This window comes from Chiloscyllium punctatum, chromosome 40 (genome assembly GCF_047496795.1).
Source record: "Chiloscyllium punctatum isolate Juve2018m chromosome 40, sChiPun1.3, whole genome shotgun sequence".
NCBI lineage: Eukaryota > Metazoa > Chordata > Chondrichthyes > Orectolobiformes > Hemiscylliidae > Chiloscyllium > Chiloscyllium punctatum.
In genome coordinates, this window is record NC_092778.1 from 36017626 (window position 1) to 36035675 (window position 18050).

At 41.0% G+C, this 18050-nt stretch overlaps 1 protein-coding gene across 3 annotated transcripts in view; it reads right to left on the reverse strand.

The window, feature by feature from the left end:
• Positions 1–18050, reverse strand: part of llgl1 (LLGL scribble cell polarity complex component 1) — a 95453-nt gene that overhangs the window by 11559 nt on the left and 65844 nt on the right. For all 3 annotated transcript variants that reach the window (XR_011954932.1, XR_011954931.1, XM_072559554.1), the window contains exons 12-19: positions 16600–16753; positions 15594–15698; positions 14570–14862; positions 13697–13850; positions 12964–13117; positions 11439–11555; positions 4255–4421; positions 2736–3000 (exon numbers count right to left, since the gene is read on the reverse strand). Coding sequence is in view for 1 of the 3 variants with exons in the window: in XM_072559554.1 (XP_072415655.1) it covers positions 2736–3000; positions 4255–4421; positions 11439–11555; positions 12964–13117; positions 13697–13850; positions 14570–14862; positions 15594–15698; positions 16600–16753 (1409 nt within the window). In the remaining 2 variants the exon portion in view is untranslated. The remainder of the gene's footprint in view (positions 1–2735; positions 3001–4254; positions 4422–11438; positions 11556–12963; positions 13118–13696; positions 13851–14569; positions 14863–15593; positions 15699–16599; positions 16754–18050) is intronic.

An 18050-nucleotide genomic window follows, 5' to 3' on the forward strand; every position in this document is an offset into this window, starting at 1 on the left:
GGTCTTCTCTTTACTTTTAGGCTGTCCAGGCCATTCAGTATTCTACCTGTTTCAAAAGATCACTCCCTCATTCTTCTAAACTCCATTGAGTATACACAGTCCTCAAACATTCAAGTTAAGCTTTTCATTCGTGAACCTCCTCTGAACACGCTCCAGGGCCACCACAATCATGCCTGAGATATGGAGCCCAAAAGTGTGCACAATACTCTATATGCATTCTGACCAGAGCCAGTACATCCCTGCTTTTATATTCAAGTCCTCAAAATAATGCCATCATTGCATTTGCCTTCCTAACTACTGACTCAACCTGCAAGTTTACCATGAGAGAATCCTGGACTAGAACTCCCAAGTCTCTTTGCACTTCAAACTTCTCCCCATTTTAGAGAAAAAAAAAGAGTCCATACCTCTATTCTTCCTACCAAAGCATATGACCTCACATTCCCACATTGTACTCCATCTACCACTTGTTTGCCCACTCCTGCCCAAATCCTTCTGCAGCCTCCCTGCCTCAATGCTCCCTGCCCCTCCACTTATCTTTGTGCCATCTGCAAACTTAGCCAGAATGCCCTCTGTTTCCTCATCTAGCAGATAGATGTATAAGCGAAAAGTTGTGATCCCAACACAGCCTTGCGGAACACCACTTGTCACCAGCTGCCATCCTGAGGAGCTTTTTATCCCCACTCTGACAGGGCCAAACTTCAATCCATGCTAGCACTTTGCCTTACACCAAGGACCCATATTTTACTCCGTAGCCTCCTGTGCAGCACCTTATCAAAAGGCATTCTTGAAGTTTAGGAAGATAACATCCATAGTCTCTTTGGTCTAACTTGCTTGTTACCTCCTCAGAATTCTAGCAGATTTGTCATGCATGACCTCCCCTTTGAAACCATGATGACTTTGTCCTATTTTACCATACACTTCCAAGTGTTCAGAAATCTCATCCTTCATAAAAGGACTCAAAGATCTGACCAAATATCGAGATTAGGCTAATAGGTCTGTAAATTTCCATTTTTCCTCATTTCCTTTTTAAATAGGGCCGTCACGTTAGTGATTTTCCAGTTCCCTGGAATCTTGATTCTAGTGATTCCTGAAAGACCTCCACTATCTCCCTTCAAACTCTGGGGTGTAGTCCATCTGGTCCAGGTCATTTATCCACCTTCAGGCCATACAGTTTTTCTGGCACCTTCTCCTTGGCGACGGCCATCATATTCAGCTGTCTCTTCATTCTCCTGAATTTTTGGGATGTTAGTCACATCTTCCACCATTAAGATTGACAAAGTAATTATTCAGGTACTCAGCCATTTCCTTGCTTCCCACTACTATCTCTCCAGCGTCATTTTCCAGCAGCCCGATGTCCACTTTTGCCCTTTACATATCTAAGAATTCTAGTGTTCCTTTATTACTGGCTAGCTTACCCGCTGATTCAATCTTCCCCTATTTTGTTGCCCTCTGTTGGTCTTTGTAAGCTTCTCAATGTTCTTCCCCACAGAGTTTTCTTTTGCTTTTATGCTATCCCTGACTTCTATCAGCAATGAAAAGAGAAAGTGCTGGAAAATCTCAGCAGGTTTGGCAGCATCAGAGAGAAAAGAGCTGACGTTTCAAGCCTAACTGACCTTTTGTCAAAGCTTTTTCCAGCATTTTCTCTTTTGGTTTCAGATTCCAGCACTTGCAATAATTTGCTTCTATCAGCAATGGTTACCTCATCCTCACTGTACCAAGCTTCTTTCCTCTCAGGATGAATCTCCGCTGTGTCTCCTGAATTACTCCCAGAAACTCCTGCCATTGGTGTTCCACTATCTTTCCTGCTAGGCTCCTCTCCCAGTCAATTCTACCCAGCTCCTCCCTCATGCCTCTGTAGTTGCCTTTATTCAGCTGCCATACCATTACCTCTGATTCTGGCTTCTCCCTCTCAAGTTGCTGAGTAAATTCAATCAATCATTATGATCACTGGCTCTTAAGGGTTCCTTCATCTTAAGCCCCCTTAAGTCTGCCTCATTACAGAACACTAAATCCAGTGCTGCCCGTTCCCTAGTGGGCTCCACCACAAGCTAATCCAAAAAAGCCATTTCAGACATTCCAAATTCCTTTTCTTGCAAACCACAAGCAATCTGATTTTCCCAGTCCACTTTTGTATTGAAATCCCCCAAGATCACTAACTTTGCCACCCCTCCAAAGTTCTCTCTCCTGGTGTATCTTACACCCCAGCTCCTGACGACTGTTTGGAGGCCTGTACATAAACTACATTTTGTTACCTTTGAGATTCCTCAATTCTACCTACAGATCCTACACCATCTGAACCTACTTTTTGTTTCTTACTGTAGATTTGATGTCATTTCCTACTAATAAGGCAACCCCATCCCCTCTGCCCACCTGCCTATCTTTTCAATAGGATTTAGATCCCTGAATATTCAGCTCCCAATCCTGATCCCCTTGCAGCCACATATCAGTGATGCCCACCAAGTCATATCTGCCAGTTTTAATCTGCCATTTTTAATATGGCCCTTAGCTGATTAGGGAGGGGAAATTAGCATTATACCACGTTAGAATAGGGATGGAACAGATGGATAGGGAATTCCAGTCAAGTATTTTCAAAACGTGATCCCAATTACATCACTGGAGAAGCCAAGCATATTGGTGGTGGGGTAAACAGCCTATACCCTGGGAAAGACTGCAATGTGTCAATTGCAACTAACTGCTGGGAAATATACTGAACATTATGCAAACCAGAGAGTTACCCTGGCCTGTCTTTGTGAAAACACACGAAGCAATGCCACTGATGTCTTCTTTCCTGATGCAATCATAGCGCATCTGTGGTCTCAGCCCAGGAATTGTGAAGATGTGAATGTCTCCCAGATTCGTTAAACACACCAGGCAGTTCTCTGAATAGTCATCCGAGGCCACACTTGGGAAACTCATTAACCCCAATTTCCGCACTCGAGAACCTTCATGGGCAGTAAGTTTGAACTTAGTCTTAGCAGTCACCCTTGGCAGTGTAAACACCTACCAAAAGAAACAAAAAAAAAACAATAAAGCTTTAATAAATCACAGGAAAGAATCACAATTCCCCTGCCCTCCAACTCAATTTCTCGCTGGGAGCAGCCATGGAAGCCTTTCAGTGCTTTGCAAAATCTGTCATTATACATAAAGATATAACACTTTAGGTCATCCAAACCAATTCAGTACATACCACTCAGTCTCTACATGACCACTTTCTAGATGGCAGGAGGGTACCAGCTGTCATAATTAACCAATAGTGAAGAGCAAGAATTCAACTGCATTCAAATTAGGTTTTTCTAAGTGTTAGTAATTTCTTCCATGGCATTTGTCCAAACAAATAAAATCTGTTGCCAAAGGCCAAAACCAAGATGTATCAACTAAGCTTCTATCCAACCAGCTTGCTTATGGGAAATTGTCAAAATCTAGTTTAGATGCACTGAAGATTAGTTTTATATTCAAATATACCTGGAAAGAAATTCTAGAATTCAAAGGTCAAGCAGCTGAAGACACTTGTAAATGGTTAGGCAAGGGGAATGGTGAAAGTGCAAGTAGGCAAAACAGGAAACATTTGAGAATACTACAGGGCAAGGAGGTAGTTACAGAAAAAGATAGATAAAGCCATGGAAAACATTAAAACAAGAATCAGTGTGTTAAAAGCTTTTTCAGTCGACAATGTAGGTCAGTGGGCAGAGGACTCGATTGGTAAATGCCACTTGGCCAGAGTCTGGATGCAGAGTTTTGGATATGCTAGAGGATGAAGACAGACAGATTTGGAGGTAGAAAGTTTTGACAAACACTTGGTCTAATAGTCCCATTGTTGGTTTTTCTTTGCATTGTGCTATGGACGTTTCCGTAGGAAAATCTATAGCCTCCTCTCCACTGTACACTGCTGTATATTACCAACTCTGAAGTTAACATTTTAATTACATCACAGCTCCTACACCTTTCTTCATTTGCATGAAGATACCCTACCATGCAGATTTTCCACTTTGAAAAGAAATTGGAAGATTCCATGCCAGTATGGTTCATGTCTACATGCTGAATGGTTTCTTCCCTTTGATACACCTGACCTGGATCTATTACACCTGTTAGATTCCAATGTCTCTGGTTTAAAACCATTCAAGTACTGCCTTTGTTTCATGCACATTTCGTCTCTCTAAGTTTGTTAGAATCAAAGTGATCTGATGTCTATCCTGTCAGAAATCAGAAGCCATTCCTCATGCAAACAAACTGGCAAATTTCAATTCTTCACATTACCTTGAACTGTTCTTCAGAAATAATTAGCACAGAATGACTGCCTTGCATCTCTGGAGCTTTAGCAAGATCACGAGAGACTTCAAATGGCTCAGGGAGAGGGTTTCCTCGTCCATCCAATACTGCAATTGATACCACAGGGGCTCGGTGCATCAGCTGAATTTCTTTACCTAAATTTAGATGGAGCAAAACAATTATTCTCCTTACTGTACAGTGAGCAATTGACATCATAACTGAGTTAACAGCTTTTGAATAGGAATCTCTAGTACCACAGACTATTCAGGTCACCTTGTTGCTTTCGTATTTATTCTTTAGTGTTTTCTCCAATCCTGCCCATTTATTCCTCCAATTTCTTCATAAACTCAACGCTCTCATTCACTGCAACTATTAGGGAGCTGTATACTGTCACTCAAATTCTCAGTTTTTGATTGACAGATTAATATATTTATGATTCCTTCTAAATTCAAAATGAGATCTGCATCCATCCAACTGAAACAAAAAATTAATCAGGTCTCTGTACTTTTCCAAATCTAGCAGGGAGCATATGGACTACTTTACAGTCAAGGAGTTTGATTGAAAAAAAAAGGATGAGGAAACCAAAGTATGTTGGCACAGAAAAACAAGCAGTGAACATTTCTCTACTACTCCCTTCTCTAAACTGGTTTAGGTTAAATACCCTAAAGTGCTAGGAAATTCATTCTGAATCCAAGATTTTAATAGAATAAGTAGATGTAAGTGAGTAATCACAGAGCAGCTTCACCCAAATGCAAATTTCAGTGCATAAAGCAATTTGGGGGAAGATATCAATAATGAAAAGGTATTGCTCAACAGAAGCAAATTTAAAAATGTTAGCTATTGAAGTAAAGGTCTCAAGCATAAAAAAGATGAAAATTTGTTTCCTAGATTAAAAGCTACAAACGGGCATTTAAAATGGTTTCAAAACTTGGAAACTGAATTAGTTAAGGAAAAAAAGGGAAGGCAGGTGCTGTGGGAGCTGGTGACACCAACATGATCTGTAACAGTCATATTTGCAGAGACCTTCTACCTCAAAGTTGATGAGTTGCAGTCTAATCTTCAGGGATTGTGATGCATTAGGGTGGGAAGCAGTTTCATCTTCACTTGGTTCTAGGAGAGAGGTACATCCCTCAGGTCAAACAATTCTAGAGTTGGACCATAGTGAAGGAGTGAATACAAGGTGAGACAAAAATGGTATTCAGAAAGTGGAGCGGTCTGTTGTTCGTAGGTGTGGAAATGGCAGAGAATGATTTGTGTATCGAGTCCTCACTTTCCACCACAAAGACCTCCAGAAACCACACACAAACCCATCCACCCTGCCTTCCACCCCACCAACCTCCAGGTACAATGCACCATCCACTGCCACTTGGACCCCAGAGACATTTCCCTCTCCACCCCTATCTGCGTTCTGCAGAGATCATTCCGTCCGCAACTCCCTTTTAGATCCATGACCCTCACCAACTCTCCCTCCACCTTACTTGTCACTCCCCCTCTGCCAAGGGCCTGCAAGTACTGGGCCTCCTCAATTGCCAAACTCTAGCCACCTGGAGGAAGAATGCCTCATCTTCCACCTTGGGACCCTGCAAACACACTGGATCAAGGCCAATTTCACCAGTTTCCTTATCGCCTCTCCCACCTACCTTCTCTAGATCCAACTCTCCAACTTAGAGTCAGATGTACAGCATGGAAACAGACCCTTCAGTCTAACCTGTCCATGCCAACCAGATATCCCAACACAATCTAGTCCTACCAGCCAGCACCCAGCCATATCCCTCCAAACCCTTCCTATTCATATACCCATCCAAATGTCTCTTAAATGTTGCAATTGTACTAGACTCCACCACATCATCTGGCAGCTCATTCCATACATGTACCACCCTGTGTAAAAGAGTTGCCCCTTAGGTCTCTTTTATATCTTTCCCCTCTCACCCTAAACCTATGCCCTCTAGTTCTAGACTCCCCGACCGCAGGGAAAAGACTTTGCCTATTTACCCTATCCATGCCCCTCAATTTTGTAAACCTCTATAAAAGTCACCCCTCAGCCTCCGACGCTCCAGGGAAAAACAGCCCCAGCCTGTTCAGCCTCTCCCTATAGCTCAAATCCTCCAACCCTGGCAACATCCTTGTAAATCTTTTCTGAACCCTTTCAAGTTTTACAACATCTCTCCGATAGGAAGGAGACCAGAACTGCACAAAATATTCCAACAGTGGCCTAACCAATGTCCTGTACAGCTGCAATGTCATGTACTCAATACTCTGACCAATAAAGGAAAGCACACCCAAATGCTTTCTTCACTATCTTATCTACCTGCGACTCCACTTTCAAGGAGCTATAAACCTGCACACTAAGGTCTCTTTGTTCAGCAACACTCCCTAGGACCTTTACTATTAAGTGTATAAGTCCTGCTAAGATTTGCTTTCCCAAAATGCAGCACCTTGCATTTATCCGAATTAAACTCCATCTGCTACCACTCAGCCCATTGGCCCATCTGGTCAAGATCCTGTTGTAATCTGAGGTAACCCTCTTCGCTGTCCACCACACCTCCAATTTTGGTGTCATCAGCAAATTTACTAACTGTACCTCTTATGCTTGCATCCAAATCATTTATGTAAATGATAAGTAGAGGACCCAACACCGATCCTTGTGGCACTCCACTGGTCACAGGCCTCCAGTCTGAAAAACCCTCCACCACCACCCTGTCTTCTACCTTTGAGCCAGTTCTGTATCCAATTGGCTAGTTCTCCCTGAGATCTAACCTTTATAATCAGTCTATATGGGGAACCTTGTTCAATGCCTTACTGAAGTCAGATCGCATCTACTGCTCTGCCCTCAATCCTCAGTTTTTTTTCCAAAGTAGTAACAATCAAGTTTGAGAGACATGATTTCCCATGCACAAAGCCATGTTGACTATCCCTAATCAGTCCTTGCCTTTCCAAATACATGTACACCCTGTCCCTCAGGATTCCCTCCAACAACTTGCCCACCACCGGAGGTGGGGCTCACAATAGACCACACTAACACTTTCCCTCCCACTGCAAGTTCTTCTGCAGCCCAGATGAGATCTTAAACCCAGGCACTAGACAGCAACACAACCTTCATGACTCTCTAGATTGGCCACATTTAACTGCCTATTCCCGACTACACTATCCCCGATTACAACTAGATTTGGCAAGCTCAAGGTCTAGGGTTCCTTCAGCATTACCTCCTGGATCCCAGCATCACTTGTACTCTCATCCCCATGTGACCAAATTCAAAGTAGTTAATTTAGGGGTGTGACTGCCTCACAAAGCACAACGTCTGGGTAATTCTACTCCCTGACATGTTGCAATGGAGGAAGCTCAGACACCTATTCATTAAAAGAGCTAGGAGTCCCTCAAATAACCAAATACTTGCTAGATGTGGTCACTGAACCACAATGGAATATCTATCAGCTCCCACATCATGCAGGTAGAACATACCACCTCACCCTGCATCTGCATTGTGTTCACTTCATTCTGAATTCTAATATCTTCCAACTGGTCTTTTAAACTGGTCATAAAATATTTCTCCTGTTCACCTTCAGTCTAAACTTTGATCTATAGTACTCATTAACAGCTATTACCAATCAATCATTAAATCTATCAGTTTTCTTGTGAGGTAACTTTCTATTAAGCTGGGCCCCAAATAGATCTTGTTTTAAAAACCTTAATATCAGGAGCTTAAAAAAGCAAGCAAAAGCGCACTTCTCTTCTGCACCCAAATAAAGTGCAGTGCAGAAGGATCTGGGCAGCATAGTAGTTAGCACTGCTGTCTCAGTACCAGGTGTAGGGGATTTGATTCGAGTGACTGTGTGGAGTTCACATGTTCTCCTACATCTGAAAGGGCTGCCTCCCGAGTGCAAAGAAGTACAGGTTAGATGGATTGGCCATGCTAAAAATCAAGACAAGTGTGGTGCTGGAAATGCATAGGTCAGGCCAGAGGATGAGAAAAATCAAAGTTTCAGGCAGGTGCCCTAAAATCACCTTAGTGTTCAGGGTTATGCAGAAGAGGTGGGTACATGATGGTCAATGTAGGGTTTTGGGGATATAGTATGCAATGCTATTTGCAGAGTCTGTGCAGACTCAACGCTTCTCTGCCCAGTGGGGTTTCTATACTTCAGTGAAGTTAGCTTGCAGGTGCAGCAAGTAATTATGGGAGCAAATGGAATTGGAGTTATTACAGGGGTGAAGGAGTTTAAAAATAGGGAAGTCGTGATACAACTGTACAGGTATTGGTGAGATCTTATCTACAGTACTGCGTGCTATTTTGGTTTTGAAATTTAAAAGGATACATTGGCATCAGAGGCAATTCAAAAGATTCCTGGGATGAAGGGTTGATTTATAAAGAACAGCTAAATCGGTTGAGTAAAAAGGAGATCTTATTAAAATCCACAATATCGAAGGGTTTGACACCGTAAATGTCAAGAAAATATTTCCACTAGTGGTGGACATGGCCTTCAGAATAAGGGGCCACTCTTTCACAACAGAAACTTTTACTCCAAGGGTTCAGAATGTTTGGAATGCTCTAACCCAGAAAGTGTTGTGAAGACTAGACAAAGTATTAAAGGGCAGGTAGATAAATCTTTAAAATATCAAAGTGGAAGGCTATGAGGAGCTGGCATGAAGCAGGAATTGAAGTCTGAGGCAGATCAGCCAATATCTTATTGAACAGCTCCTGCTTCTATCTTGCACATATGGAGTCATCTATCAAGGCAGGCTCGAAGAAATAATTTCAGTCTGCAGGATGCAAACCTTTGGAATTCTCTACCCTACAGGGTTAGAGAGATGGAGTCATTGAATATATTCAAGATTGAGACAGAGATTCTTGACTTTGTTTTGAGAGAACAGTACTGGTAAGAGTTTGAACGGTAGAGTTAAGGCCACAAGCACATCAGGCACCATCTTAGGGAATGGCAAAGCAGGCTCAAGGAGCCATGTGGGGAACTCCTAATACTATTTGTTTTGTTTGTATGTAGAACCCCAGCCTCCTCAAATCCTCCCACCATAACTTACCCATACAATCAAGTTTAACCACTTCTCTTCCTCAACCTTTAACTTGCTATTTAAGGACAAGAGACACGGTGGCTCAGTGGTTAGCACTGCTGCCTCAGCACCAGGATCCCAGGTTCAATTCCAGCCTCAGACAACTGTGAAGTTTGCACATTCGCCCAGTGTCTGCATGGGTTTCCTCCAGGTGCTCTGGTTTCTTCCCACAGTTCAAAAATGTGCAGGTCAGGTGAACTGGCCATACTAAGTTGCCCAGAGTGTTAGGTGCATTAGTCAGAGGGAAGTAGGTTTAGGTGGGTCACTGGTCAGAGAGTTGGTGTGGACTTGTTGGGCCAAAGGGCCTGTTTCCACACTAAGGAATCTAATTTTAAAATTAAGTGCAAGGAATTGAAACATTTAAGTGTTAGGTACTAAGCCATCAGTCCCAAGGGAAGAAAGCATGATATATACATCGTGATTTGCACAAACATTAGTTCCTTCAAGCAAATTCCGATCTCTACTACTCATCTGAGACAGTACCCTCAAATCTTATGCGATTCTTATCCCTCAGTCCCTAACAAGTTACATATTCAAAAAAAGGAACACATTTATTTCCAGTTTTCCTCTTTCTCACCACCATTATCCGTTTAATCTCCAGCCCACCATAGCTAAGAGGGTGGCACTATTAGGAAGAAACTGGCACAGTCTCTACTTGCAGCAACACCTTAAAACAGGTGTCATTCCAATGATAAAGTAGGTACTAAAGCTACATTTTATCATTGCAATGTACTTTAATGCTCAATCTGCAATTAGAAAAATCAATTTAGGGTATGCTCATTTCTAATCCAAATCCATTCCCCAGAGGACACATTCTAATAATTGAAGAGATGATTGGAAATTGCTGCTGAAGAGGGTAATAGGAGCGGAAACAAAAGAAAGAAAATTCAATAGACACCAAAAAGGAAATAAAAATTTGGTAGGATTTAGGGATTGAGCAAAGTAGCAGAACTGAAGGGATTGCTCTCCAGAGAGAGTGTACAAACGCAATGGGCTGAACAGGCTCCTGGAGATGCTGTAGATAATTACAACTATGTAAAAAAAAGACAACAGGGAATAGAACTTAAAACCAGATTTAAAGGCAAAAATCATGTTTGCTTGACTTGATGGAGCTAATGCAGATAGTAGTTAAAGCTGATGAACAAATCGACTTTCAAATACCATAGCACAAAAACACCACAAAAAAGATTTGCTGGTAAAGCTAAAGCCCATGAAATTCAAGGGACAAGGGCAATGTAAATCCAAAATAGATGTCAAATAGTTCATTTATGAATTATATTTTCAGACTAGAGGGAAGTACAATTGCTATCTCAAGGGTCAGTATTAAAAGAATTTCTCAAATATACAATTAAATTCATGACTTGTACACAGTATAATTTCAAAGGCCAATTCTATATCGCCAATGGATTGAACAATAATAAAGGCTACTAATAGACTAGAAGGATGTACCATAGCCTGTGAAATAGGACACATGATAAAGAAGAATGAATGTTCAATTTTTACTGCATTTCATTTCAGGGAAAAATAACAATGGCACGTACACAAAGCTTTCAATAACTAACAGGTTCAGGTGGCTACTTCAAAAATTTTTAATCTAGGAAGTCAGGAATTGTAAAATAGTTAGATCATAATTGAGTGGAGTGATATGTCCAATGTGATATGCTGGGGAGAGGAGAGCTGTAAACTTGAGGGTGCAAAAGGATTTAATGCTAATGGTTCCAGAGTTTTTTTTAAAAAATCAACTATATTAAGGGACTAGAGAAACTAGAGTTATTCTCCTTTTAAACACAGATTGTTCAAACAGCACAAGTTATAGGAGAGGTATTCAAGTTTGAGTGATTTTTGGACAGTAAATGTTGAGTGACTGCTCTTGGTGACAATTTGGCAACAAGGAGACACAAAGCATTTGGCAAAAAGTGAACATGACAAATTACAGCAAGTTGTAGTAATCTGAAATGAATTGCCTCAAAATCAGTAGTGAAAGCAAATTCACTGGCTTCCAAAACTAAAATACTTTTGTCATATTAACAGTGCTAGGATTGGAGAAAAAAGTTACTTTAGAAACAAACACAAGAACAGTATGCATGAGTGCACAAGGAAAAGAATCTTACCCAATACTGCCTCTGCAGATTTTTCCATCCACTTCTCTCTGGATGGAACTTCCAGAGCATAAGCATAAACCGACCCAGCATTGGTTCCTGCCCACATCGTTGGACCATGGTGTGTGGCTAAAAGAAACCCAAAAGTATTACTCCGCGATACAGAGTGGCAGGTGTAAAGTGACAGTAGTATGAGCTTCAGTCTGAAGAAACTAAAGAGGCAGAGACCTCAAATTGAGCAAGGACAAACCAGCACCAGCATCATTGACCCCTATCTGGCTAATATCAAAATTACTACTACATACTTATTGCCTGCCAGAGTGAGGCTGGAATAATATATAGACCAGTGCCAAAAGAATGAAATTCAATGATAATGAATACAACAGTTTTACTTGAAAGTTGGTTAATGTAAACCATTTTCTAATTCTTACCAATAAAAATGTATTACTCGGGCAATTTTTGTCATTTCCTGATTAATTACTGAAATACTGATACAGTGCATGCAGACTTGGGAATCTGGACAAGTAGAAGACAAAGTAGCAAAACAGAAGTCAAAGCTCTGATCTCAGCTGATGGTTCTAAAGTCAGATCCCAGAATGAAATCTGACTTGTTCAATTTTTTTTTAAAAAGCATGGCATTCACTGGAACATAAACATACACTGCTGTGGATTTGGTGTGAACAATAATTTATTCTTTATTTCATGTAAAGCATAACAATTAGACTTCAAAACACACAACAAAACCAAGTCCCCAGCGTCACCACTTCTATAGTAGAGCAAAATCCAGACAAGTTTCCTTCCTGATCTGTAAATTTGTTTTAACTGGCTCTTCAGTTCTGGTCACGTGAGCTGTGAAGACTTGTTCCTCAAATGCTCTCAGAATCAAGGACTTCGATTCAGTCATTTAATAATTGACAGAATTCTAACCAAACATTCCTGGCTTGGAAGTTTCCCCAAACAATACACTTTCAGAGCTAGCTTATTTCGTTAACTGTTCTGAACAATTCCCATTTTAGGAGAGTCCATACTTAGCATGGGCTCCAATCAGTCCCAAAAGCTTTTTGATTTTTTTGACTAATTACTCACCATGAACTCCAAGTTAAATGCTTGATGGCTTCCCTCTCCAGAGAAATTCCCATGGTATAAACAAAATTCCATTAATACTCCAAGCAGCATATACTCACTTAGAATCATCAAAAACTGACAATTAAGTGTTTCAAATCCTTCACAAAAAAGGCCACTTATATGCCACTCATTTGAAATTAAAACTTTAGAACTCAATATGCAAACCTCACCTTTCATCACACCAATTTCAGACCTTCACTAAGCAAATCTCACCTACACAGTAAGGAGATTCTGACTGGGGTGTCGTGGCAATGCTGATACCCTCAATTGAAGGTAAACAGGACAGGCTAGCCAACAGACTATGTTTAGCAGAAGACACTTGGTTCAATAATTTTATTTGACTTCAGACAGGATTAATTGCTCTTCCTCATTCAATATCTAACTTTTAGAGGTGTTTGTAAGCAGCACTTACCATCTCGCAAAAAGGTGTCAGCAAAGTAAAGGCAGCGGACAACACCTGACAAAGAATCATCGGCAGACCGTGGCTCTATCCGTCTCTGTACTGGAGTCACCTCCACTTCACGTGGACCGTCCTGCTCAGCAAGTTGGGCATTTGCTTCCTGGACCTATTGTTATGAAAAAGGATTTTTAAAACTAAAATTCTAAGACACAGTCTTGTTTGAGCATCACGCATCTAGCAGAGGACTGACCAACTTCTAAAACTGCAGTCTCGTAATGGCAGTTAGGACAACCATCTGGATACAAGAGTCAAATCCAGTTTAAAGCCTGATGCAGACTAAGGTAACATTACACCAGAGGTTTGAAACCTGGCTGAATCAGGAAGCAAAATTCAAATCCTGTACCATAACAGACTAAAAATGTTATTCTGCACAAGTCACACTTAAAAAAAATGCAAATCTATTATCATTTTCATGGTGTGATTGCATTATTGACTGTGTAAAAGCACTGAACAAGTGAATACATCAGGAAGAAAAAACAAAGTGTTTAAAGGACCTCTAACACTGAAGTCGAAGTTCACCCCTTCCACTGAAAATGACATCACAGCAAGTTGTAAAAATAGGAGAACACCACCACTGTAATGAAGTATCCACCTATAGTGACATAAGGAACACCAGTTGAAATGAATTTTCAGCAGGGTAATGGAGTGAACAGACAATCGATTGTCTGCCCGCCTTGAGCAGTACCTTGCTGGCAGGGCTGCTAGGAGTCAACCGTTTCTTCCCAGACACTCTGCTTTTTCGTATCCTCCTGAATGACTGACGTAACGACTTTTTCAGTGATTTCACCCGGGAGAGTGGGCCCTCCATTGCCAGAGAATCATTCGGATGCAGTGTGCACCTGCCAACCCAATAAATATAATCAAACTGCTGAGTTTCTGATCTGCAGGACTGAAAACTTGACAAATCTCAATTGCAAAGTAGCACAAAATACAGGAAGGAAATGGATTATCTAGGATACAGAACAATGAGATTTAACTTTCCTGTATTGATGCTGAACAAATGGAATAACTGGGGAGGGAAATGGAGATTTCTTAGATCAACAAATACAGGAGGTGTTGACAGAGTGCATGGTAGTATTATAGGATACACATTTCAGCCAATAGGAAGACGTATGGCCTGCGTGATCCAATAGTTGAAATCTTTCAGTGCCATCCTTATTTACACAGAATTAGATTAAGACACAGATCCATTTGCCACAATTTAAAACTGTCTGACGTGGAAGACCCCTTGTCTCTGGTCAGGCTGTTTTTCGAAACCTCCAACGCAGCAGTCATCATATTTGGGAGCGTGGGAGCGAGAGCACAACAGTATTACAGCTAAAAATTAGCATAAAGAAATACTCAATGATCAATTTTTTGGGGATAGCTTTCAGAAAGCCATGAAACTTGGGGATTAAAAACTAAGCTGCTCAGACAATTTATCACTATGATCAGCCCCATTTGTCAAGGAAGAATACAAAGTTACAAAGGCATCAGCAAGCAGCCTTGCTCTGTTCACTACCATGTCTTCAATTTAGAAGAGGAAGAATGCAATTTACATGAAAACACTCGCACAAACCTGGCTAATACTGCCTGCTGTCTGTAGTAATCAAAGACACCAAAACCATGACTGGTGCCAAATGCCACAAGCTGCCATTCAGTATGCAGAGTCACTGCTGTCACAGCAGCTGGTGGAATACACTGAACCAGGAAGCTGGGCTGGAAACCAGATGCAAAGCTGACAAGACCACTTTTTGGGATCAACCTCTCATGACCTTTCCACGTGAAACCCTCTCGATCCTGAAGCAGGTCAACTGAAGACAAGCTGATCTTTTGTTCAGACTTTTCATCATTGAATTCCATAACTAGAACCTGGGAGAATTAAAACAAACATTTCTTAATTACATTTTTAAAGACAGACAATTTTGGTCACAGAGGGATATCAGGGAAATGTTAGCTTGTTCTGCCCATGGATACTACCTGACCTGAAGCGATTTCCAGCATAGTGTTGGGAGGTTGGAAACTTCTTTCCATGTGTAATTGTCAGTGTCAGCATCAAGTGCTCACTTCAGAGACACACAAAGTAGACCACCCAGGGAGAAGCTCTTTAGAGGAAAAAAAGTTCCCAGTGCTGATAATTAGCCAGATTCAATATCCCACCACAGTCACACCATGACCTTGAGTAGGATCATTAGAAGCCAGTTTAAAATTAAGTCATAATATGACCCTGGGGCAGAAGGCACATGTCTGAAACAAAACAATTTTATAGCCTATCAGCTGTATGTACATACCAGTCCAAAGTGAAAACTATAACATGCAACCTGAGCAATTTTAAATTACTTTTGTTCAAAAAAATTCATCAAGTTTAGACAGTGACCAGATTTTTATTTTCATGTTTGGGGAGCAAGTGACTCCCAATTTGTCAGCTCAAAAATGAGGATACATCAGAACTCTTGGTCATGAAAGGGGAATCAAATGGACTCAAATTTCAGGCATCATCTTAACTCAAAGACCATGCATTTAACAACGTTAAATAAAGGAGTCCAATGAGTACACTCACTAACCAACCGGTGTGCTATAAAACAGAAGATTTGGATAATTACCTGTCCTGCTGTGCCAGCAACCACCAGCTGACTACTGTATTTACACAGGGAAATTTTCTGAATTCCCAGTCTGGGATCATCACTGTAGGGGTCAAAGCAGCCAACCTGCAAGGGGGCAGATACAACCACTAAAACAAGAAATAATGAATTTGTTTATAAGGTCAGGGACCAAATGATAACACATGTTCTATTGCCCTTTTGGATCTTTGCTTTCCATGGAAATTTATGATTTTTGTACCCAGCATCAGAATCTTAGGAGGACATCCAATTTCATTCAAGGAGAGGACAGTTTTTTTTCCAAATGACCATAGAATGCTTTTTGCCAAATTATTCAGATGATTAGTTTCACTGTGTGCACCAAAGGCTACTTTTTAAAAAAAATTGTTAGAAAGCAAAAGATTAGCCACTTCTCAAATGATCCTGCCCAAAATATTGCATTGTTAAATTGTTAAGAATGTTTTGTAATAACAGATACACTCCATTGAACAGATACACTCCATTGAACAACTCTGCTTAATTTAAACAAAATAAATAGAGTTGCTCATCCAGGTCTCAAAATGCTGCTGGTCAGCAGTATATCAAATCTCAAAGGGCTTGCAGGAACAACTTGCATTGAATTGAGAGGACTGAGGCTTTCCACTTATGACCTTCTCAATATACCACCAAATATGACTCCACTTGCTTGCTCATTCCCACAATCTTCAATAACTTATCCAGGCTGGTTCCACCCCTCCCTCATTTTGCAAACTCAACTGCACTTCCGTTCAGTTTCCTTCCCACCCAGGATTTATGGGAATGAACAAAAGGGGCCTAACCACAACACTGGGCACGGAGAAATGGAAAGTTACTCTTCACCCATGTCTCCTCAGAATATAGCTCTTTACTGCAATGGAAAAAATGCTCAGAATTTAAATTTTCCCATTAGCTAATACTTTCCAATGCATGAGAAACAAGCAAATTCAGATTCAAATGGAACCACCTGTAATTGAACCAGATAAAAAGTTACCTTGCGGAACGGAGGCCACTCCTCCTCCCCAGACTGTGGAAACCCTTCATTGTGGTCTGCCTCTGTCTGGAAAATATTTGCTGTGGTCAGTTTATAAAGAGATTTCAGTGACACACCAGATGCATCCCAGAAACGGACTGATCCATCCTCATGCCTGAGAACAAAAGCAGCAATGAGTAAATTGCATCCTCATGTAATTCTTGTACTAGATATACATCTAATAGGATTTATTAAAAATTTAGTAATTACATTCCAATTTTGTCTCACTACACCAGGGCAGATCACAGTGAATGCAGAACACTCAATTCCCTGGACAGATTTTTTTTAAAAAGCCCTTTGGGAACTGTGGAAGAGAACTCTAGGTAGACAAGCAGGAGATGGAAGAACACAGCAAGCCTGGCAGCATCAGGGAGGTGGAGAAGTCAATATGTCAGGTGTAACACATGGCCACATCAATAGTACTAAGTCCATATGTACGGCACTAAGTAATTTCTCCTGATAGCACATTTGTGCTCAGGCTCAGCAGATATTGGCAGGACCCAGGTATTTCATGCAGCCAGTAATGTACAGTTAATAAAGCATTCATACATGTTCAGCCACAGGAAAGAAATCAGGAGCCTGTAGCAACCAGACTTTCCCATATGCTTGTTCAATGGGAGTCACTAGATAGCAATCTAGACCAAGTCCAGTCAATAGGGACTTCCTATATTCATAGGATAGCAGACAGTCCAATACAATGATGCCAAGATCAGCTGAATGTATCAGCGAGTTTAACTATTGGGTCAAAAAGGAACTTGCACTTTATTTCATCTAGTGTTTGAGCTGAGAATTCAGTTTTGAACAGGAGGAGTGCTTTAGCAATAGAACTGAAAGTGATTAGATGCAATTTTAAACCAAGACCCAGGTTTGCCTCTGGTGGCCACAAAGTTCCACATATTATTCAAAAACATAATCAAAGGAGTTCATTCAGTGCCCTAGCAAAAAAACAAAATTGATCAGGTGGATAGTAACCTGGTGATTTTCATGAGTCTTTGTGGGTAACCTAACAGCAATTTTCCTGCAATTTTCCATCACACGTACAAATTAAGCTGCCTGGCTTGTGTCTGCACTGGAATATCTACACAACTCTCACTTGGCAGTACGTGGCACACAGCCTTAAGTGTTATGACATTTCAAATGTTCATTCATGTACTTCAAGATTGAGGCTTCCTGCCTTTACTACCCTCCCCTCCCACAGCAACCTCAGATGCAACTCTTCCATACTTGGGAGATTTGTCCATTTTCAAGCTTGCCAAAACTCCAATACCACTCCACTTCCTATTGTAGCCTACTCTAGGTTCAGTCCCTCATTCTGAATTGTTTCTAAATCATCCTTTAAGTGAAAATAAATACAAAGTACTCCTTTCATGTCCTATCAAGGTCCCCATGGGCCCTACTCATACTCATTCTCT